General features: G+C 43.1%; 1 protein-coding gene across 5 annotated transcripts in view; it reads right to left on the reverse strand.

Annotated features, from left to right (window-relative positions):
- Positions 1 to 22,469, reverse strand: part of LCP1 (lymphocyte cytosolic protein 1) — a 50,276-nt gene that overhangs the window by 11,880 nt on the left and 15,927 nt on the right. For 2 of the 5 annotated variants that reach the window (XM_049815732.1, XM_049815728.1), the window contains exons 1-8: positions 18,285 to 18,481; positions 8,552 to 8,642; positions 6,672 to 6,823; positions 5,836 to 5,965; positions 4,442 to 4,574; positions 3,783 to 3,864; positions 1,745 to 1,910; positions 409 to 551 (exon numbers count right to left, since the gene is read on the reverse strand). In XM_049815732.1, coding sequence (XP_049671689.1) covers positions 409 to 551; positions 1,745 to 1,910; positions 3,783 to 3,864; positions 4,442 to 4,574; positions 5,836 to 5,965; positions 6,672 to 6,823; positions 8,552 to 8,618 — 873 coding nt within the window. In that variant the 5' untranslated portion in view covers positions 8,619 to 8,642; positions 18,285 to 18,481. Of the gene's footprint in view, positions 1 to 408; positions 552 to 1,744; positions 1,911 to 3,782; positions 3,865 to 4,441; positions 4,575 to 5,835; positions 5,966 to 6,671; positions 6,824 to 8,551; positions 8,643 to 12,754; positions 12,866 to 18,284; positions 18,482 to 21,191; positions 21,215 to 22,469 lie in introns of those variants that run through there. The other 3 variants (XM_049815730.1, XM_049815731.1, XM_049815729.1) reach the window with 3 other exon arrangements.

A 22,469-nucleotide genomic window follows, 5' to 3' on the forward strand; every position in this document is an offset into this window, starting at 1 on the left:
CCTCTTCCCCTACACCTAGTTATGTATGTGGGTGAGGTCCAGCCTTTTCCAAACCAAAGCCAGGTCAAGAGGCATTCAAGGACATTTAGGAAGGAGGAGAGCAACAGAGGCAGGGAACTGAAAATACAGTGGTAGAGACCATAGGCCCTGTCCAGAGCCAGCAGCCATTCCTTTCCCAGGCATCTGGTGGGCTGGGGCTGGCAGTGATGACTGGGAGGTTGGGAGGAAGAGGAATACTACTGAGCAGGAAGGTAAACCCCACTAAAATGATTTTATGTACCCAGCTCAATGTGTTCAGCAGAGCAGTCTCCACTGCTTGGATTGTTTCAGTGCACAATCCCTGTTTGGAGGACAGGGATTAGGGTGTGGAGCTGCTGTTTTGCTGTTGTTGGTCAGTGTTTCTCATACCTTGATGTCTGAGCTGAAGTTGTTGACTTTGTTGCATCCTGCATTCTCCAGGTGATAGTTTGCCCACCTCAGCAGCAGTTCCTCTGGAGACAACTTCATCAGATCCTCCAGGCTCTCTCCTTCTCTCAGAAGAGCGATCAAAGCTAAGCAGGAAAAAAAGAAAAAAATTGATGATGTTGTGAAAACTTGTAGAGGAGAATATATAACTATTTTCTCTCTCAGATATTTTGCTACCCAAGTTTCTAAAAGTGAGCAACCAAAGTGTCGCAAACTAATTGTTAATGTGATAAAAAGGGAGAGTGTGTCACACTAGTCTGATCTCCTTCCGATACCTTTTGTCATTCCTTGAAAGAAATATGGATTTGCTACATAAAGGAAAGAGTGGAGACCTACTATATCTGGAGTTCCACAGATGAATTGATATAGGGTGCTATGGGGTTAAACTGAACCAGAAAGGGATAATAGAAGCATTTGAAAGTAGACAGTGGATTTTATGAAAAGAACAATGTTAACACTGAGAGAAGTAGGCTGGAAGAAGGATTCTTGTGGAGTTGATCATGGATTGATTTTTGGATTAATGTTTTCATTTTTTTTGCATCAATTATCTTGGCAAAAATTCTAGCAATGTGCTAAAAATTTGATGATGCTATTCACTAGGTGGCATAGTCAATACAGAGGAAAATCAGGAAATCAGACAGAAAGAACTAGATGACAGTAATAAAAATGGAGTGTAATTCAATAGTGCCATGTTCAAAGACATTCACTAGGGAATTAATATGAATAACTGCTATCAGCTAAAAGCTTATATGAACAGAGGATAAGAACAACTTGAGTGTATTGGATGTCTTCTGAGCTACTCTGAGCCACCATGTGATATGACCAGGGGAAAACCAAACACGATGTTAGTGCATCCCAGGTATTGCCTGTAGATCTTGGGATGTATTACTGCCTTGATACCATGTGCTCATGAGAGCTCATCAGAAATACAGTGTCCCATATTCAAGAAAGGGGAATTTCACCTGGAACAGCTGCAAGGAAGGGCTATCAGGGAAAGAGAAAACCTGAAAAGAAATCAAAATTATCTTGGCTTGTCTACCCTGACAAACTGAAGTCTGAGATGAGAAGTGAAATTGCCTCTGCACATACAAGCCTACACACAGCCTTGGACTTTGGAGTGCTGGAACTTGTGAAGAGCAAGGGAAATTAGAGAAGTCAAGAAGACAGGCAACAAATACTTGAAGAAAAAATTTAATTAAGAAATTTTTTTTATAAGAGCTTTATCCTAAAGACTGTTCAGTGATAACAGTAGAGCACTGAAATGAAGAGCCACACATACCTTCGTTCCTGCTGATCTCTATGTCGGCAAAGAGTCCAATTTTGATGACTTGCCATAAAAGACCCAAAACCAGGTAAGGTTTCCCTTCTTTTAAGTCTTCAGCTCCAATGTTAACAACATGGCACCCAATGGCTGAAGCAGAGTTCAGGGCCAGGTTCAGATTTTCCTAGGGCAAGAAGAGAACTTCTGAATGATGCAGTGTCTGGAGAGCTGAGGATACAGGAAGGGAGCATGGCCAAAACTAGTGAAATCTGTGAGCAGCTTCACTGTGAATGCATTTATGTTCATAGAATAATAAATTAATTTGAGTTGGAAGGGACTTTTAAAGGTCATCTAGTCCAACCCCTCTGCAATGAGCAGGGACATCTTCAACTAGACGAGGTTGCTCAGAGCATCATCCAACCTGGCCTGGAATATTTCCAGGGATGGGGCATTCCACAACCTCTGTGGGCAATCTGTGCCAGTGCCTCACCACCCTCATGGTAAAAAATTTCTTCCTTATATCCAGGCTCGGCTCTCCCTAAGAACTATGCAAATCCGTAACACCTAAGATACAAATAAGTTGCTAGCTGGCAACGTCTGCAAAAAACACACAGTCATAGGAATCAGTAAGAATAAACCGGTTGAGTTTTTAACCTTTCAGTTCAGCCAAGGTCAGAAGTGGTCAAGCCCGGGTATTTTCTTTTTGAACTTTGGAGTATGGAGTCCTGGTTTGGGAGTGTTCAGTGGAAGCAGAGGGATTCTGTGATTCACAGTGAGGGGCAAAAAGAAAGTAATGTTTCAGGAATGTTATGTTCCTTTGTCACTTCCTTCCCATTTAAAACAAAGTGTGTAAGAAAATCTGTCCCACAGGTTTGCACTATTCCAAAAGGTGGCTTGGTAAACAGAGGGCAAGTAAAGCAGGCAAAGAAGCCTGGAAAATACAATTTATCACACAGATTTGCAATTTTTCACATGAATTTCATCACTGCTGACATGACAGAGAGATTCAATTAGATGCAAAATGCAGAGAGAGACAGAGTGTAAATTCTCATAAGCTAGAAAAATTGTAGCATTTCAAATTAATTACCTTTTCTCCACCAGACAGCTGTAAAAGGGTTAAGTTAAAGTGGAAGCTATATTGATCAAATCATGGCTATGTGTGACAGGGATTGATCTGAGCTGCATCACTAAGCTATGCTGCTGACCAAAGCGATTAGAACTGAAAAATGTGGTATACAGCATAAAAATCCAATTTAATGGCTTCTGAGCTTACTTGAGCCTGGCTAATGTTCCATCAAATCAGAGTAGCTGAGGGCTAAACTGGGTTAGGTTCACATCTATTCCATACATCTATTTATATTCTGTACCCAGATACATAGATGCTGTTCATATAAAAATTATCTCTCTACATACTGCTGTGTGAAAAACACAATAAACTTTAAATAGATGAAATCAGCTTTTTTGTCCAATTTTTAAATCATATACATGGACACGTAATAGAAATGAAGAAGGGATTCAGTATCCAAGGTGAAATAGCACAGATTGTAAAAGGCAGGCAAAGGCTCTGGTCCCATCTCAGGCACGTTGCGTGCCACAGTACTTCCTGGATCACAGTTGATATTTTGGTGAGGACATGAGAGCACAACACAGCAGTTGTGAATTCAAGTCCATGGCCATGCCTCTGTGACCTTGGATGTGTGGTCCAGACTCTGAGAGCTACTCCAGCTGGAACCGGTCACCGTATTATCTAGTTGCTCTGGCATTCGTATGGCGTTTGCCAAAACAGTATCTAAAGCTTTGAACTGGTAAACATTATACATTGGGTTAAGTGCAAATGCAAACACAGTTTGTTTAGTCAGATTGTTCATATGTTTGGAAAGAAACAGAAATGTAAGTCTTTATGTTTTTATGACGTGGACCTGGGCATCTCACTTTGCCACAAACAACTTTGCCTGATTGCATTGGGCAGGACCATGGTATCTCCAGCCTTTGCTCTAAGTGATTATATCAAAGCACCCTGAGGGGAAAAGCAAAGACTCTTGTTGTATTTTAGTACCTGTATTGTGAAGGGAGTGAGTTTCTTTTTGTTGATTGTTCTTTCATCAATGGTATCTGGCACTGAAAAGTTGATCATCTTACTGGAAATAAAAGAAAAAACAACAAAAAATACATTACTAGCCACGTGCACACAAAATACGGATACAGCTTTTGTCACTACAAGTCAAAGAGCTGGAGAGTTACTGAACAAATATAGTCAGCCTCTGTTTTTACACACACACACAGAGGCACACACGCAACACTCGAGCAATTCTTTTGGGTCACATGCAGATTGTACTATAGGTGGGAGGCCAAGAAAGCCACAAGGTGAAGTTGTGCAAGAAGTTTATTGTGAAGAAAATTTCCATGAAAGCACTCGCTATCTCTTGCTGCTTCTTGTCCAAAAGTCCTTGGACAAAAATAAAACCAAGTAACTCCTCAAATTTCACTGACTTCATCTTATTGCAAGGGTCCAGAGGCAAGGAAAAACTCTCATTTAACATGAAAGAAGCTTTATATTTTTAAAGATAAAAGAAGAAAAAAACCTAGCATTATTAAGGCCCTGAATCTGCAAAGATTCATGAGTTTAATGTAAAGTCAGCAGCTTCTATTTAAGCAGAGACGTGCGTTTCTGCAGACTCACGGTTCCCATTTGTCGGAAAGATAGGTATTATTTACCAAAGCACTATGCCATCACCGACCGCCTGGAAGAGGTCATCTGTTTCTGGATTCATTGGGACCACGTGCTTACAGTCAGGGTCCTTCTCAAGGGCTTTATTAATCCAGTTGACAAAGGCATACTTTTCTTCCTCTGTGGACACAAGATCAAATCCATCAGTTTGCCGTGCAATACCTCTTCCATCATTTTACTTACAAAGGCAGAACTCCTGGGGGAGAAGACTCTCCCACCAGCGTGACCGATCAACAAACTCCTACAAAGGAAGAAGGCTCCGAGGAGACGCAAATGAGCAGAAGACAGCGATGGGCTTGAGGTGGTTAATATTCCCTCCATACTCCTTCCCACTGACTGGGGTTGCCTGCTGTCATGTAGGCAGGCATATTATAGAGCCTGGTAAGGAAGTTCACGCGATTCAGCTGTATGCTGCAGTTGCTATGGTCTGCTAATCGTAATTTGTCCTTGCGCCGTGATTTGAATGCATTGTTGTATCACTCTGCTAAATCGAAATCCCATGTAACTTCAAATAAGTAAGTGAATTCTGTACTGTACATTACACCCGCCGCATGTGGATTATCTAGAAGAGCCTGGCCAGGACTGGACTCTGACAAGGAGCATTCAGAGGGTAATGGGCAAAAGTTCCCTAGAGTCCAACAGGGCTTTAATGTAGCCATCCTGTACCAGCAGCAGCTCACACCACTCCCAGTAGCTCAGAGAAGGTGTCCTCTGTGCTCAGGTGGGCAGAGAACCTTGGAAGTATCCTCTGCTCTCCTTTTCCTGGAGAGAATCAGTTCCCCACCCTTGTCCGGGGAGAAGACAGCCACGGGTGGGACCTCTTCCCTGTGGAGCTGCTTCAAGGTGGGCAGTGCGCAGGACGGGGCAGAAGGAACCATGGCCGCCCCAAACCTTCAGGTTGGAGAAACGGGCTGGGAGAAGAGCCCTGATGGGGTTGTGCCCTCTTAGAAAAGGGTCAGGAACCATTTAGGTTACAGGTGAGTTTACAGAGAGACTACCATGCTACTGGTAAAATGTAGAAGGAAATGGGTTAGCAGTAGCTGGGAACCCGTGCCTTGCCTTACTGGTGAGCAGGGACAGCAACGGGCCAGCCTCTGCGCTGCTGCAGGCATGCAATGCATTTAAGGTAAGGGAAGCTAAGCTGGTTGGAGCTTCATCCCGTAGCCACAGCTCCATCCACCCCAGTAAAGCTACTTCTGGGAAAGACCCTGCTCCAGTGCTTTGTCACCTTCACACCCTTTGCCTTGCAGCAGCCTTGCCTGAACAGCCGCTGAAGCTCACCGAGGCCAGAGCACCTGGGTTTGCACCAAGATAAGGTGGGGATGATCTCCAAGGGCACACTTGTTCCCAGTTGCTATCAGCATAGGACAGCTGTACCTACCGGAGTAAGAGTGTTGTGTGCCGGCACTGGACTGCTCGGACGTCCCACCAATAGCACAGATCCCCTCCTTTTTGTTGATTTGTTTTCGGAACGACTTAGCAACATCATCGCTCTTCAGGTTTTGGAAAATCTTTCAAGCACAAGAGACAGTTTTAAGATCTTTGAGAATTAAACCAAGCTAAAACAGTGAGCTCTTGGGCCAGGAGACACATCTCTGCTTCATACGTAGGGAAGCACAGCTTGCATATTATTCACTGGGTTTCTGTGTAAAATCTGTGTATCTGCCGTGGTACAACAGGATTGTACACAGCTTTTACGTTTTCAAAGCAGTCAACAAAGATCAGCTAAGTAACAGAAATGTATATGGTATGAAACTACAGGGCTAAAATGTGCAGGAGGAGGGCCTTTAACAATTTGGGTTTGAAGAAAGGACAAGTAAAAATCTGTTTCTCCATCCCAAGGGAAATTGCACTCTTTCAGCATTTGCTTTTGTCCCAGTTCAGACCAGAAAAATAAGAAGCTTTTTTAATAGAAAAAATGCCCCATAAGGTGTTCAGTTACAATCTGCTGAAATTTTTTGTAACCAGAACATAATCTTTTTGCAACTTATAACCAAAAAAACTTTATCCTGTTGCATCAGCTAAACTGCAAGATATGAAGTCTATTCAATAGGCAGCTGCATTCACGTAACTTGTCCTAGCTGATTGCAGGATTTCTAGTTTGGTTAGCTCCTCCTCTCATCTTCTCCAGTGAGGGGACTCCTCGGATTAACTAGGTGCCCATGAGACCCTGTGCTTGTGCCTCTGCTGTGCCCTGGGGACCAGCATCTTACTTACTGAAATAAATTCATCAAAACTGATCCGGCCATCCCCCGTGGTTGTCAAATTCTGAATGAGTTCTCTGGCTTTATACCCTGGGAGAGGGAGATTGGCTGCCTTCAACACGTCTGTTAAATCATTGGTGTGGATGAAGCCATTCCCACCGATATCTGCAAAGATTAAAGCAAACATTTAGGTTCTACATCAGCCCAATTAAATTTTATGCGCACAAAGGCTGCTGTTTTTATTTTACTTGGGGAAGGGTATATTATATATATAGATTTGTTATCCTGAAATCCAGTATTTTCAACCACTGTGGTGTCATTCACACCCAAGAAAAAATTACAATCACCACTTAACAAACAAAACTCACAGTGATGAATTTATATGTTTTAGACTTATAGTAATATCTTAACAAAGTTAGGTTTAGATGCATATAATTGACTTTCCAAGGTTTACATGTAGACAAACGTGATTTATAGAGGGAGTATCCTGCCTACAGAACAGGTAGAGAAAATGGAGTTGGTGCAATACAGAGTTACAGCTTACATGTGCATATATTCATAGATATACCTTGTGATTTTGGCCTGTTTTCTGCATCTAGTATCATCAGAAGTCATGAGTTTAGAGGCTTGTAACTGCATATGGTCATCTTTAAAATAAAAACGGGTGTTTCTCTGCAATGGTGTTAACACGGACAGTCCTGCTGAGCCTGTTGCAAAATCCAGAGTTCTTCTCCACCAGTTTGTGAAAATCTCCACAGATAAAAAAGGAAACTGAATCTATCACACGGAGAGTTTCTGTTAAAACACTATGGCTATGTACATAGTTTTATATGTATGTATTTATATATGGTTAAATATTTATATTTGGTTTTTATATATCTGTGTGTTCCTTGTTCTGCAGGCTCTTTTTCCCCAGCCCAGAGGCTGAGGTGATTTCAAAGAAGCGTGTGCCGATTTCCTGCGTGCTAAGTTGTGAGTCACTTGTTCCACACTGCAAAAAGGCACTCGGCTCTCAGCATCGGTAGAACAGATTCATACAGATTGCAAAGAGCATCCTACTTGTTTCTGAAGTCGTACAACAAAAGGATCTGGACTTGGAGAGGGAAATGTCTGGGAGAGGAATGAGCCTCCTTCCAGCATTTGCCTTGTCACTGCACAGGGTGTACGGGGCACACAGGGTGACCAGATGTTTAAGATTGCCAGCCTGCACTACTGTGTGCTCAGAAATCAAACCACCATCTCCTGAAGCAGCAAGGACAACTGATTAACACATAATCCAGTGAGGCTGACAGATCTGCTAATAAAAGTAAGCTGTGACAAGGACCTTTTCTTAGAATTTGGGTAGACAGTGATGGGTTTGCGTGACTTTAAAGGAGACAAATCAGATGAAACCTTTAAAGGCTTGGGAAGGAGACACACACTTTAAAAATATATGGGGCTTGAAAGGTCACAGTAAAGGGATTACAAATTTTGTAGCTGTTTGCACATTCGTCCTCTCCAGACTCTTCCTCCCCAGACAGAGTACTCAATTTACATTGAAATACAAACTTTCTGCCTTCCAAGTAATCTGTCAGAAATAAACAATATTCTCAGGAAAACACTTGAGAGTATTTCCACCGTGGTTTTCTGTACAGCTTTTGAGGTTATTTCATAAAACCTGCTGCTCATCGCCCTGCCACCTCTCTCCGGTAAGAAGCCATTGCTCTGCAGCGTGCTGCTGTGGTTTCATCGAGGAGGCCCGCAGCGGCAGGAAAAGGGACTTTCTGTGGTTTCAGTGACACAGCAGATCGGTGCTGGAGTAAGCTCTGTTTCTTCACGGCTGGTCAGTCCACGAGAAAAGAGCTTGCTACAGCTTCACACTTCTGCAGCGTCTTTCCTGTTTGCTGTACTCACCAGCTTTGCTGAAAGCCTCTCGTAGCTCTGCCACCTCCTCCTCCGAGAAGTGTGCCGTTGACGCCATTTCTTATTTCTCCGAGTGGCGGGTCTGCAAGAAGAAAGCACTTGTTCTTATTTGGTGCCTTTTTGGGGTTGTAATCATGATGAAAAAGAGAGGGTTTCACTTGGATTTTCAAAGTCTTGGAGCAGCTCCCCATAGCTGAAAATCCAGTTCCTCTCTGTATCCCGAAATCAAGAGAAGGGGTAAAATCCTGCGTACATGAGATACAAATCCACATCCCTTCTGTTTTGCCAGGCCCTCCTCAAAATCCCAAGTTTTATTTATACTAATTTAGTTGGAATTGCATCCTACCTCTGCTAACTTTTGTTTCTCAGGGAGAAAGCGGACAAAATGGTGCTGGTTCTCGTTATTCCCCCTTTGGAAACACAATTCACCATGTGCTTCTTTATCAGCTTGTTCCTGGGCTGGAGCTGGAGCCCCGGGGGGATATTTGTATCGCCAACCTTTGGATACCTAACGAGGACACTGGTCACCCTTATGGGGTGGATGGATGGAGAGAAGCTCCTTCACAAGGTGTTCAGAGCACCAGGTTGGGCTTCCCAGAAGGATACTTCTCCTCCTGGCTATGGGGAGAGTTTAGGGACTTGCCTGGCAAGGTACCTAAGTTAGTGCCTGAGGTTGGGTGGCACTTTAAGAATGGGTGGCTGGAAGGAGTTTTCCTGCCTTTCCTCTCATCAAAGATAAAAAACAGGAGGAAGGATTAGGCTTTCCCATTCTAGGCACCTTTCTTAATAATCAGAAAGTTTACTTTGGTTTGTCACATCATTTCATACACTGCCAGAAGATGCACATTATACTCCTCTGCTTTTTCATGCACCTACTGTCCCTTGCATCTATTCATGAGCAAACTGTTCAGGAGACAGACTATCTATTATTCTATATTTGTGAGAATGACTCTAGTGTCCTATGTCTCTTTAAGTATTAATTAACTAAGCAACTATTTAAATAGAATAGAATGGAAACCTGAGTTGATCCTGGAAAGTGGTTGCTGTAGCTACAGTGTTCAAATGAGGGGAAAAAAAAAATCAGAAATATCTCATTCCCAGAACTAAAGCTAACATTGCATCCTGGGGGCTTGGATTCCAAACTTTATAGAAAGATATACAGGGAACATTTGAAAAATTACAGATTTGCTACAGCCCTCTACAAAGGCACAGAGTTGTGTACAGCCTATCTGGGCTTCAGATTTAATGCTCTCCTGAACTCATGCATTGATTCCTTGTATCTGTGAGAACCACTATGGACATGGCTTTGAAATAGCCCAAAGGCGATCTTATGTGGTTGGCTTTTTGTCTGCTGTCTCCCTGTAGTATCATGCACCCTTTATCTGCCTCATCACTGTGATTTTTAGGGTGAGGACAGCTTCCAGAGAAAAATCTGTTCATTCATTCCAACCTTCATAAGTAGAGAAATGCAGCATAATCCATAATGCAGTCACTCTTGGGGCATGAGAACCCATGTGCAGTTTTCAGCACAACGGAGCTGGTGATTGCTACTGAAATACTAATATAATATAAAAGTAGTTCTAACCACCCTACTGTCAAGGATTACCTGTAAAAATCCCTGTGATCCACTAGAAATGTGGGTTATGTATGCTAGGACAAAATTAGATCATAGTCTTCCTCCTTCATCCTGGTATCTTTCCTGCCTCTGATTCCTCACTACCACTCTTTTTCAGTTGCATGCTGTGTGTTTTTGCAACATGTGGATTACCTAAAATAGTCCTGGACACATGAAAATCTTGCACTATCAGCAAGAAAATCCATATTCCACTGCAAAGTCATCCCTTCCAGTCCAGTCACTTGATTAAGCAATATAATTTGCAACACAACATTTAATAGCGTTAAGACTGTTCTAGAGCTGAACAGGTAAGAAACACCACAGGTTGCTGCTTATAACATGACTTTTGCAAAGAATTTTATAACCTTGAGAAAAAATTATCGGCAGGTCAAGCTCATTGTAACCCATCATCTCTCTGAGGGTTTGATACTGGTGCCCATCACAGTACATCTGCCACGTAAAGTCCATACCAGCAAGAAAATTCCTTTATAACCACCACCTCTACACAGTTTCAGGGTTACCTCTAGTCCCAGTTTTGGCAAGGGACTGCAATAAAGGCAGGGAAAGAGTTGAAAGTCTTCACTGTGGGTCTTCTAGGCTCACCTGCAGCCAGAAAACCTCTGGCAAGTGCATGAAAGCCCTCAAATTTACACTCAATTAATCAAAAACAGAATTTTCAGATTCAAGGTTTCAGAGTTATTCACAATTAAAAATCGCTGCCATTTTTTTAAATTGTTCAAGTAGTAAAAACAAAACAGGGAAATCAAGAGAGCAAAAGTCCAAAGCTTTAGCAACACACAGCAAAAAAAGGAGCAAATCCAGTTTCAAAAAGCTACTTTTCAGTATATGAACTGCTTATTTTCCTTAGATTATTAAAAGTAAATGATGATATTTAGGCACACAGAAATGTAAAATGCTTCTGGATAATGGTGAGGGAGGTCAGGCCCAATATTTTCCTTGTGATTTTATCAGACAAGAGGAGAGTTATTTGCTTCTAGGGGTCAAACACTTCCAGCACTTCACCATCCTCAACACAAACTGAAAATACCTTGGGCATCCCATCAAGAGGGCATCCAACAACCCTGGGTGAATAGTCCAATTACTGATAATCCACAAGGCATTGCAAGCATACGGTGCACTGCTCTGCTCCAAACCGTTTGCAAAATCAGTATGACAAGACAGATGCAGAGAAAAAAATGCAGAGGATGGTGTAACAGCAAAGAAGAATATGTGGAGATGACAGGCAATATGAACAAGTTGAAAGAGCTTCTTTGAAGGGAGTAACTGTTGAGGAACTGAGGGAGGAGCAAAGGGAAAATCAGCTGATGAGAACCAGGTGATGGCTTTGAGCACAGAAATGTACGGCAAGAAGCAAAGAGAAAAGCTGGGCAGGGGGGAGGCACGGCAAGAGGGAGGGGGGGTTGAGAAGGAATGAATGCAAACAGCTTAGCTATCAGCACAAATGAGATTTCGAAGGTCAGCAGCAGCTGGGAGGAAGGATCTTGAACTTGGCATGATCGAAGATCAGTGAAAGAACTGAAGTTCCTTAGAGAGAACAAGATAAAAGTCAGCACATGTTTGGATGTGGAGGCAGGATGCTGAGGAGGGGAAGACAGATCCACAGGTCAGAGCAAGGAAGACAGTGGAACTGCCAACAAGAAAGAAATGGAAGGTAATAAAAATTCAGAAGGAAAATAAAGCACTCCTTGAGACAGACTGAGCTTCAGAGGGCATCAGGGCATCCGGATTACGCATTGCCTGGAACTGACACTTCATTCTTGTTTGCCAAACAGCATAAACCTGCTATTGCAAAAGCAAAAATGAAGTTGTGCAAATACACTCCTTCCTCCCCAGAAGACTGCTGTGTTACAGGTTAATGTAGAAAAGGGAATATGGCCTCACCTAAGCTGCTGAGAATTGCAACAAACTGATATCAAAAGAGCCTCTACAAACTGATATCAAAAGAGCACTCCTCTTCCTGCCGTCATTTCCAAGCCAATACCTTACAGCCGTGCCGTAAAGCCTCCTTTCCTTTGACCTTATCCTCAGAAGAACCTACTATTCCACTGATGTTTTAAGAGAACTAATAACAAACTATTTTCAGTCTGGAATATAAAGGAACAACTAAAATAATCTCAAACCTGAACGATACTGCTAAATTGAAACACAGCGGTATTGATGTTCTTTCATCTTTTTCGATTTTGAAGGCATAGTCTGAGAAGCTGGCTCGTTATGTATTACTTGGCAAAGTGTGCACCCACCACGCAATATAAATAATAAATGGCAAAGCCATTAAAACCTAAAGGTTTCCAAGACTTGTATTAAATGGTTACCTTGTTTCATATTTTCCTCCACTTCTCTGGTGTTTAAGCTTTATTGCAAGCAAGGCAATGAAAACCTTAAAGATGTGAAACCACACTTTACAGCTAGACATAAAATCGTACCTTTCCCCAAGGCAAAAAAGCAAATTTCGTGGGGCAACATTACATTTCACAAACAACATTTCTAAGTCATCAGGAGTAACTTAACTGTGAATTTGGTGCTGAGGTAGTTGAATAAATTACTAAATATTTACTTACCTTCTACCATCAGGGCTTTATTTTATTAACGCACTTGTACTTTGTTAATAATACAGTAATCCTTCTAGCTGTTGGAGAGTGATGAGATAAAGGATTGCACGTGTGTTCCCTGTCATATATAAATTTCCCTATTTCTTCTGCTATCTTCTCTTCAAACTTGTTTATTTTTTCTGAAAGTGATGAAGCAAGAGACGCTCGCTGTTGCAAAACATAGCTGTTAGGGTTGCGTGGGGCAGCATGAGACCGTGTCCCCCATCGTACACAAAACTCTGCCTTTTACTTTATCCGAGCTCACAGCTCCAGTTCCTTTTCTTTCCTCTTTCTTGTCTCATCCACAAACTCAATCTCCAAATGTCCAGCTTTCCGTAATGGTTGGGTAATAAATCCCCAGCTCTTTCCTGCATTAACCTTGCCTTCCTAGCTGATATCAGAGGTGTCACCAGCGATCCTCCCCCAACGCACAGCCTGCCCTGCCCAATGCCACCAGCACGCAGGAACAAGAGAAGTGGCCTCAGAATTGTGCAGAAACTCTTGTGATAGGTCTGAAGCGTCTTGCACACCAGAAAAATATAAGAGAAAAGGGAGTATCTTGAGCATATTCAATTTTTGTCCCATATTTCTTGCACCTTTGGGGCCCTCCTCATTCCTAGTCGCTCAGTGGAATATCCCTGACAGGATAATTCTTCCAAGAAATATTTCCCTCTACCTTTCTCTCATAAGGTCCCACACGTAAGTCCATATATACATATGCATTTCTGTTCAAATTATGTGTCTCAGTCAGCTAATTTTCTACAGCATGGAAGGGCTGAGGAGAAGAAAGAGAAGATTTACGAGTTAGGCTCTGATAAGAGCCTTCTGGAGACAAGTTTTTGTCATTTTAAGCCTCGCTAAGGGGTGAGAAAAAGAGAAATTATTTAGTGGATCTCATGTTGAAAGAAGAATCAATGTTATAACCACAACAGTGTGGCCTAGAAGTTCCTCAATTTTAAAGTTTCATCCTGTGCAAAAAAATTCAACTAACATTTGCAATAGGCAAAGGCATCTTATTGGTAGTCGGCCAAACATATTCTTTTGCATAATCCGTACTAGTTTATCTCCCAATTAAACTTCATAGTCTCAGCATACTTGCTATTATATTGCTTCTTTCTCATATAATGTTTATTACCTATTGTTATTACAGTTCTGATCAAAACAATGTGTTTGTATCCCTGCATTAGCAGGGTGATCCAGAGTGCACTCACAGCAAAGTAGGACGGTAGCATTAATGAAAAATTTCCCCAGCCTTACTGCTAGTTTGGAGCAGTGATAATCTGCAGCAATGGCTCTAGGGTCTCCAGCCGTCTTAGACAAACAAACAATCTCACCCATGTCCTTTATTCTTGTTCAGCATCACAGCTTCCAGGCAGATTGCATGGACATATCTTTTTTGTGATAGGTTTTTTTCTGCTAATGATATAAGATAAAAACTAGAATCCATATGTCTCTTCCTTGCTGGTGAGCTATTCAGCTAGCCAGCGACTCACCATGACTGACAGCATCAGCAAATACCATCAGGTTTTGAGCCACGTGTCAATTAGATGGATTTCCTACACAACAACTTTGCAACATCTTGGAACACGTTCATAGAAAAAAAAGTCTATTTTTCAAGTTGTGCACTTAGTTATATGACTATTTCCTATTTAAATAGCTATAGATATACCCATGGATAAGAGGTTTTTCTAATTTCCTGAAAGATGCCGAGCTAAATTTTAAATCCTAAAGTAGACAGAAACATATTGGCTCTATTAGCAAAATGTAACTTGGATTACAGTACCTTCAATCTGGGTGGGATCTTGCTGTTTACAACGGCATACAGAACACAGAGAGGAGTCTTTCTGAAGTTATGGCAAATAGTTCCTCCCTGGTGCACGATCAAGATTCACAGTTCAGCCCACAATAAATGACAATTTTTGCCTCAAAGGTATTTTAAAATGACTGCTGCCTGCAACAGCAAAACCTTACCGTGTATGCAGGCACTGGAATTATTAAGCTGTTGCACTTCACGTATATTATTTGGTATACAAATTGAAGAAACACAGAGAAAAGACATTTATCACTGTTCAGAAAGCAACATGGTGATGCCCATGATTTATTTTCTTAATGTTCCATTTTATGAAGGATCTTATTTGTCAATGCGATGCCTGAGTCTTAAATCAAATATGAGTCAACAGGACTTAGGAAGGGAAAATCCACAGGGTTTGTAGCAAAATGGAAATCTCTTTCCAATGTACCACTCTGTGGCAGGGAGGGCTAATCTTTCAAGGAAAGTAAGACATTGAAGAAGCAGAGCTGTGAACTCATAAATACCCTCCTTATGTGTTTTTTATCTGTCAGATGCATCTTACTAGGGAGACAGCATATATGTGCATATTATTTTTCAATCAGATCCAGTACGCTACATTTTTTTGTTGGGTTGCTCCTCTTTTCTACCCCTTTACCAACATAAGCTAGCTAGCTTTAAAGTGAAAACATTTTTCTGTAGAAAAAGGAGCATTTTGATTGTCAAATGCTTTCCACTGATTTTTTTTTTCTTTTTTTTTTTTTTTTTTTTTTGTCCAAAGCTGGTTTTCAAACCAAGCCAAATTGACAAACAGCTTCAGTCATTAAACAGATGCCCTATTTGGCAGGGAAAGCCCTGTCCCCCCCCAGTTCCACCTTTGTTAACTGAGGTGGGGGAAGAGGAGAGCATCTACAAGGGCTGCTTTGGATACAGGTTTGAGGAGCTACCCCACTTCTGCCCCATCACAACTGGGGTGGCAGGTGGGACACAAAACCCTGGGCAGACAGATAAAAGCATCTCTTCCTATTCCTCTAAGGTAGTCACCGTACTGCAGCCCGATGTCAGAAGGTCGGGTCATGAAGTACTGACTCAGTCCCAAATGTCCTGTGAAAGCCTGGTATCTGACACAAGGAAAGGAGAACATGGCCTGGGTTTCCGGCTTGTTAGCAGGAAAAGAGTTCCTCTGTGCATGGAAAATATTAAAAACATGTTCCAGCTGTAAAAAGGAGGTGGATATATTTTTTTTAGATACAAATGTATATTTGCATTTGACTGATTCTGCCTGGATTTACAAATCTCTTGCTGTTGCTCTCGTGCCAGGAGTTGTATTCTGTCCTCCGTTTTGCAGGACTCCTCGCTGATGCCAGCAGGGATTTGTAGGGGCTTAGCAAGCCCCTGAAGGATCGGGCCCTTCCACCCACCAAAACAGACCAGAAAACAGAGAGCAACATCTGAACATCGCCCTCCTTACTGGCTGTCCTGCTGCTTGGGACCCCCTCCTGCGGTGGTGCCCTGCTGGGAGCTGTAGGGTCTCTGAGCGTGCCATGGGGAACCAAAACAGGAACTGGAGCAGCGGGAGGCACAGTCCTCCCGTGCCCCTTTCCTCCCAAGAATAATTTGGTTTTATGGCATGGTCCCTAAGCCCCTGCTGCCAGGCATCCCCCGGGGCTTGCGTGCCACTCTTCCTCCCCATGGGCTCTGTGTCCAGGACACCCCACTTGTCTCACCCGAAGGCAGTGATTTATTTCCCGTCCTACAGCTTTCCCCTTTGATAACTGCAAAGATGCACAGAGCCAACAATGCAGAGCCCCCTGCTCCATCTTGCAGCACAGCTGGTTTCAGTATCGTGAATACAGTTTCAGTTTTTTTATCAATATTTTTCATTTTGATAAATATTTTACATTTTGTATCAGCGTTTCACTGCTGCTTTGCATGAAAAAAGCTAAGAATATGAAAATGAGCTACATTTCTGAATGCACTGTACTCTCCTGATCTCCCCCATCTCCTTCCTTCCCCTTTACTCAACCCCTTTCTAAAGTTCTTTCATACTTTAGAAAAATATATGGTGATGACTTTTACTGTAGGATTTCTATCAAGGTAGCCCTGCTCCATGCTACACAGCTGTGTTTTAAGCTGCCCATGACTGAAATCAGAAGGAAACAGGATTTAAAAAAAAAAAAAAATTGGTAGCATAATACAACATGATGGAGTGCATGGTATGTTCTGTGAGCAGGGAGGGAGAAGAGAAGCAACACCACTAGACTTGTTTAAGTACAGTGAGTTTCATATAGACTCTCAAACATTTCATAACCATAACAGTGTTCAGTCCAAACCCTTACTTGGTTTCAGCTGAGAAAGCAGATTCAAAACCAGTATCATAATACAACCTTTTTTTGACTTATTGTGTGAGCATTGTCTTCATCTTCTGAGCTCAGTAAATCTGGACCTCATGGTCAGGATGGAAGCAGAAATCCCCGCTCTCGCGACCAGCAGGCAGGCAGGTACTTCCCAGTCCCTCCTGGCCACAGCATCCCTCCTGCATGGAGTTTCCCACCGCAGAGGGAGTTTCCACATCTCCTGTCTGCTCAGGAGACCGTCTCCATCCCCATCCCTGACCCCCCGCAGACCCTCTGGCCCCATTTTGGGAGGGCAAATGGCTCCTGCGTGACAAGGAAGAAGGGGGGGGAAAGTGATACATGATGGAGTTCCTCTGCACAAGAGGTTTCAGGGCAGGATCTGCTTTTATTAAGACAATCAAACAGCCATCTGCTGAGCACCCATCTGCACTTCTGATGGCACAATCTCACCTGCCACTTGCTAAAGATCATCTTCATATCTGCAGCAGTGAGAGGTCAGCCAACCAATGTTGTCTGTGACTTTGGCTGCTCTAACAAAGACCTGAGGTCCCATTTGCTTGAAAAGTCAAGTTGCTCACAGGCTTAAGGGTCAGTTGTACAGTGTTCAAACCAAATCCACATGCTGCGGAAACCACTACCTGACAAAACCAGCAAGTCTACTGCTCCTACAGAGCAGAAAGTTAAGCCCAAAGGCTCTTGTTCACAATACTACAACCTAAAATGTCTGCAGACATTTGCAAGTCACAGTTCATCTACAGCCTGGGCTGAAATCCTAAAGAAGGCAAGGGGCAAGCCTGACCAGCTTCAACAGTCAAGATCCTAAAAGGCAAATATAATGTTAGGACCACCCCCTATCACTGTTTTAAAAGCAGAAGTCCCTACTACAATGAGGCTCCATCATGAATCAGTTTTATTTATTCTCTGGAGAGTAAAATTACATCCATAAAAGCCTAGTATAAATGTCCTAACAGTCAGCAGAGTATATTGTAAACACTACAAGCCAAAATACATTAGCTTTATGAATCACTGTTTTTCATCACTGGAATTATAATTCCCTTCTTACAGGGATCCACTCTGTAATCTAAGTAATGGCTTCTTACTTTATCACACCCTGCCAAACTGATGCAAATTCAAAGACTACTCAGTCAAAGACCACTCTGCCCAATTAAATCCATCAAACACTTCCCTGAAGGTCAGTAGAAATGCCGTGCACAAGACAATTGAAAAATGTTTCACAATAATACAGAACCCGCATTGCTTTTTTTCATGGCGACCACAGTTTCCTGTGCAGTTAAACTACCATATGCTCAGCAAGGGCAACTTGCTAAAAAAACATCAGGTGCTGTGATCTTACCTCCCAGGCTCAAGCTGTAGGTCCAAACTGCCGGAGCAACAGCTCGACAGCTGCAAATCCAACAGAAAGGGGAGAACTTCTTAAAAAAACGCAACCTTTTTGTAGGTTGGGGAACTGCGAAGTAGTTGCAGCACGATTAAGGAAGATCTTCCTTTCCTGCAGAGCAACTAGTCAAGTCCAAGACTGTAAGCCCAAGACTGAGCCCGGAGAGGGAAGTGACTGGTGACAAAACGTCATAGTGAAATATTTTGTCTTTATAAGGAAATTTAGCATTCTTTGGTCTCCCTTTTCACCTTGGTACTCCTACCATAGGTCCACTGGTGTGTAGCACTTCCTCTCAGTTTTACTGCTCTTTGATTCCGTTCTCTCTTCACTGAGCACATGCATGCACACACGCATGCACAAAACGCCTTCTCTCTTTGGCGATAAAAGCAGCCATGTTTTAAACTTGCATAACAACAAGGTCTGCAATCCTACCCTGTGTTCAACACAAAGCTGGCTGCACAGTCAGGCTGGGGCTCCTGGGGCAGTGTCTGCAGGGATGGAGACTCCTCAGCATCTCTGGGTAACCTCTGCCAACGTTTGACTGTCCTCGCTGTGAAAACTTTTTTTTCCTTGTGTGTGGTTGGAATTTCCCTTGATGCAACTTGTGACCTTTTTATTCTCAGCGCGCACCTCTGACAAAAGGCTGGCTGCGTCTTCTCTATAAGCATCTAAGGTTAGGTAGGTATAGGCACCGAGAAGATCCCTCTCAGCCCTCTCCTGAACAAGTTCAGCCTTCTCTGCCTCTTCTCAGATCTTGTGTGCTCCAGCCCGTGACCATCCTGGTGCCTTTCTACAGTTTGTCAAAGCCTTTCTCGTACGGGGGAGCCTCAAACAGGACACAGTGCTCCTCATGCCGCCTCACAACAGACACCGATTTCAAGGGCACATTTCCCAGCTACACTGAGGTTCATGCGTAAAACTGCTTGATGGATGCAAACTTTAGCTACCTTTCAACCCTGATGATGCGGCGTTGCAGAAGCCTTAACAGAACTGAAAACACAACATCAATAGATGAAAAGTGATTTATCAACCCCATGGGGATTTTAAGAAATGTCCTGCCTTAACAGCAAAATTCCCACAACTTTCCACAGGCTGAAGAATCATCCTTCAGCTTTTTTAACAACTTCTGTTCTAACTTTTACCTCTGAAAACAGGCAGCTGAAAAAATAACCAAATTGAATGGCTTTAATGAAAAAGCTGTCATTCACGATTCATCAAACCAGCTGGACCATCGGCTACAGGCTGATGTAGAGAGCTTCCGGAAAACCTTCTCATGAACAAATCCCCATAGTTAAGATCCATCCTTGAAGCACACGTACATTGGCTGTATTCCAAATTACACTGAAACCTGTTCTGGGCATTTTGGATGACTTCCTCGTATTAGAAAAAAAACCTCCCTTATGGTATTTCATTATTTGATAGACTGTGCCACGGCTCCTCTTCTTTGTTTTCTAGGATATTTAACGCCAGCCTGATGGTTTGCCCAACTTTTTTCTTACAGACCTTTCTCAAATCCTTAATTATTTCTGTTGCTCTCCATGACATCTCCTTGATTGCTGTGATACCTTTTCTGAGATAGGGAAGAGGGCACCAAGTGGATGCGTGGCTTAAATCTAACATCTTTCTTGCACAGGAAAACTAAGGGTGGGGTTTTCCTTATCAGAGATGTTTGCTAAGCAGTCTTAATGTCCTCTCTTGAGTTATTATAGCTTATGCAGAAGGCAGGTGAGGGACTCAGATTTTCCACCCCAGCGTATGATATTTTATATTCATCTCACTTAGACTGAGCTCACTACTGCGTCATTAGTACACAGCACTGATTCATATCCGTACATACCAATAGGCACTAGCTGTGCTAAACCAGTGCTCGAACAAGCTTAGAAATACAGGGACAGCAGGGATGCGATTTAAAGTATGATGGATTTATAAGGCAAGTATAAAGAAAAGATTTTGATATATTTGCCATGTGGACCATGAATCCCTTTCCCTTTTTCTGCCCTATTTCAAGACCCACTGGAATGTCGCTGTCTATACCTAATAATGCTATCTCACCAAACGTTATTAAACTTAGGTAGTCTTTACATACAACCCCAGCTGAACTCCTGTCATGACAACGCACTATTTAAATTCTGCACTGTGTATCCTTGAAGCATCACACAAATAACAATTTTATTGGGCAGCATTAAAATACATTTAACTGGCATGGTGCAATAGTTAACTCCTACCTGTACCTGGTTAACTTGTACCTGTGTGATGTTCGTCTGTGGTATTGCTGACAATGTATTGCTGACAATGATCTCTCTAATGTAATTTCTTACACAGGGCAGGATACTGCAGGCAATCATTATAGTATCAGTTTTCTAGAACTGTGTTGAATTGTTAAGTCTTCAATATAAAAAGCTTGTATTTTGCAGTAATGTATGCTTACGGTGAGCAACAGGCTAGTCGGTGTTACAATAGGATGTACCGTGATACTGAGTTAAATGTTGATTACTGTCCTGCATTAGAAAAATAATACACTTGGCCTACAGCTCCAGTCTTGGGGCCAAAATCCCAATGCAGCTAGTTTGAGATTTACTTGCATGAAAGGCAGAAGAGTTAGAGAGGGGTGTTCCTCCAGTTACAGGCAAAGACATTAGGAAACAGCGAAGATGACTGCCTACAAATTAAGTACCGTAAATTAACATGCACTGTGTCTCACCACTCGCAGAGGGAGGACTATAATTACAAACAGACCATGCCCCTGAGCCACAGCTGAACAGGTCAGAAACAATCCTTTCCCCTCTGTTGCCACCACTAAAACTCTTCAAAAGCCTTGCCCCTTACGTCCCCCCTGCCCGAAGCACCATTCTTCCCACGCACCTTTCGCAGCACTGACGCTCTCATCCTGCTGCCCGTGTAATGCAGCCACGCTTCACTGCAGGTCAGCCAGACCGTGTCACCACAGGCTTCAAAAACTTCCACCACTTTTCTCCCCCTCTCCCACAGCCTCGGCTCTCCTCTGCCTCTGTGTCAGCCCCACAGCTCTGAGCAGCAGCACGCATTCGCTCCCGTCTCCTCGCCTGCCCACGGGCTGCCACCTTCCTCCCCTTCACCCCCCAGGTGCCTTGGGGAGCCTTAGGAAGGGCAGCGACTGCCCCCTCTCTCCCATCATCAAGTTCGGCTATTTCTTAGCAAGGTAAGCGGCAACCCAAAAAGCCTGCAGGAACCGCTGATCCCATTGCTGTGGGAGTTATATTCGGAGGAACTGGGGCATCTGCCTAAGAAGAGGTACAGCAGCTTCATCTCACTTGGCAGCATTGTGTTCTGGCAACCCGGAGGGGGTTTGCAGGGATCCCCAACCGAGGAGGGAATTGGGGTCTGCTGGGTGAGCAGTTTCCTTGTGGGAACTAGGGAAGGGTATTCTCACGATGGCCTCTTCTGGCACAACCACCTCTTGGCTTTTGCATTTTTAACTGCCCGCTGCAGCCTCCCAGGACCTTTGCCTTCCTGCAGGCTGCTTCTGCTTCAGGGAATGAGTCCATTATTTTGCAAAATCACGTTCGTATAATGCAATGCCTTCCTTGCCACTGCTGATACAGTCATGGGTTGTGGACGTGTCCTCCACCCACGAATATACACAGCATGGGAAGGGCATGGCGGGGACAGCAGCCCAGATCTTCCACGCTGACAGTGGAAGCTTCCTGCGGACCTTGCAAAGTATCTTTGTTTTATCGACAGCACAATTTTAAACGAACCCTTTGAGGGGAACCTCCTGGTTCATGGAAAACCAGGGCAAATCAAAATTAATGGAAATTATTTTAAAGTAATCTCATTTAAACAAATAACATCTTGCTCTTGTGTAAGTACAGAGGACCCAATCTAATTCCCACTATGGCTTGATGTGATCTGAATCACACCTTTATTCCGTGTGACCCTGTTCTTGTTCTGATTAAAGTCAGTGACGCTTCCTGTAGCCGCTAGTGATTTAGGTACTGAAACACCCGCCTCGTTTCTGAAAATGGACCCTGAGAACTTAAATGCTGTTGAAAGGTAAATGAGTCTTTGTGAAGCAGGAGTCATTACTCTGATGGCCTGTGCTCGGGTGGGGGGAGGTAATTTGACCGGCTGCTGGGACTGTCTATGTTAGCAATGTATTCT

The sequence above is a fragment of the Accipiter gentilis genome, chromosome 13 (genome assembly GCF_929443795.1).
Source record: "Accipiter gentilis chromosome 13, bAccGen1.1, whole genome shotgun sequence".
Taxonomy (NCBI): Eukaryota; Metazoa; Chordata; class Aves; order Accipitriformes; family Accipitridae; genus Astur; species Astur gentilis.